Source organism: Erigeron canadensis, chromosome 1 (assembly GCF_010389155.1).
Source record: "Erigeron canadensis isolate Cc75 chromosome 1, C_canadensis_v1, whole genome shotgun sequence".
Classification (NCBI taxonomy): domain Eukaryota; kingdom Viridiplantae; phylum Streptophyta; class Magnoliopsida; order Asterales; family Asteraceae; genus Erigeron; species Erigeron canadensis.
In genome coordinates, this window is record NC_057761.1 from 41587933 (window position 1) to 41589566 (window position 1634).

Consider the following 1634-nt stretch of genomic DNA (forward strand, 5'->3'; position numbering starts at 1 on the left):
AAGGAATAGATTTAACTTCCCAAATTAGTTGGAACCGATCGTCCTTATTTTAGGGAAGAAGAGATTTAGGCAATCTCTTCTTTATTTGGGTATTATTTCCAGCTGGGCGCCTTTCCCACGCAGGTTCCTTCGTAGCGCTGCGGGTTAGCACTTGTTCGTTTGGCAAGCCTTTCGTAGCGTAATATGGATACGCCATCAATTTTCAAACCCATAACTACAAACAACTAAATATACATTTTACACACACTTTTTACACAAAACTTTCACCCCAAACATCTTAATTTTATCACAAAATGGATTCATCTTCCGACTCGTCTTCGTATTGCGTTCCCCCTTCTCTTTCCGACTCATCAAACGGGAGCACTTTTCAATTTTTCCAAATGGTTTTAGACGCGTACGAAGACACCGGAAGCTCTACCAACACCCGTAGGTACATCGACCGAGATCGGGTAGACGCGTACGATAGGCTAATGCACGACTACTTTGTTGAAGACTCCAAATTCGACAAGCCATTTTTCCGTCATCGTTTCCGCATGAGCAAAAGGTTGTTTTTGAAGATTGTTAATGATATTGAAGCTAGGTTCGAGTACTTTCAAACAGGATATGATGCTCGGGGAAGAAGAAGCTTCACGGCTCTACAAAAATGCACATCGGAGATCAAACAATTGTCCACGGGTGAACCACCAGACGCGTATGATGAGTATTTATGCATTGAGGAAAGAACATCACGTGAGAGCCTCGAATATTTTTGTGATGCGGTCATTGGTTTATACAAACCGGAGTTTTTACGCAAGCCGACATCTCACGATGTTGCTCTCATCACACAAGCGCATGAAGAAAGACACCACATTCCAGGAATGCTTGGTTGTCTTGATTGTACACACATCGAATGGGCTAAGTGTCCTAAATACTTAAAAGGGCAATACACGAGGGGTGATCATAAGGTGCCGACTATCATGATTGAGTGTGTTGCTTCTTACGACTTGTGGATTTGACATTCGTTTTTTGGTCCCACTGGATCAAACAACGATGTTAACGTTTTGAATCCGTCGCCATTGTTTAATTCCTATCGTAATGGAACCGCACCAGACAGTTCATTTACCGTAAATGAACGAAATTACAAGCATGGATATTACGTTACCGATGGAATATAACCTAGGTGGTCTACGTTTGTTAAGGCATTAAGTTCAAAAGACTCCAAGAGGCGGCAAGAAAGGGTGTTGAACGGGCTTTTGGTGTTCGCAAAGGGAAATGGAAGATTTTGGAGCGTCCCGTCCAGTTCACAACAAAGGAGAAGATTGGGAAGATCGTCACTACATGTAGTATATTGCACAACATGATAATAAAAGACGATGGGAGGGCAATATCACCGGTTCGTATTATGGATCCACCCTCCCCTATTGTTTATGACCGGAACGTGTTGAGGGAGTTACATGACGAATAAGTCCATCATCGCCTCTGGTATGATCTGACAACGCACGTATCTGGTTTGGATTTAGCATACCTTGACGACCCACATGCACAACCATCACCGATTGAGGCATTGATTTAGGTGTCTTTATTTAGTTTATGTATTTTTTAAATTATGTTTATGTTGTTTTTAAATTAAGTTTATGGTTATGTAATGTTTAATA

General features: G+C 41.6%; 1 protein-coding gene across 1 annotated transcript; it reads left to right on the forward strand.

Annotated features, from left to right (window-relative positions):
* Positions 1-293: 293 nt before the first annotated feature.
* Positions 294-995, forward strand: LOC122592672. The gene has a single exon (XM_043764959.1). The coding sequence runs from the start codon at positions 294-296 to the stop codon at positions 993-995; it is 702 nt and encodes a 233-aa protein (XP_043620894.1).
* Positions 996-1634: the final 639 nt, after the last annotated feature.

Excerpts from the sequence above, each read along its gene's own strand:
- LOC122592672 (XM_043764959.1), top strand. The coding sequence starts at position 294 with ATGGATTCATCTTCCGACTCGTCTTCGTATTGCGTTCCCCCTTCTCTT.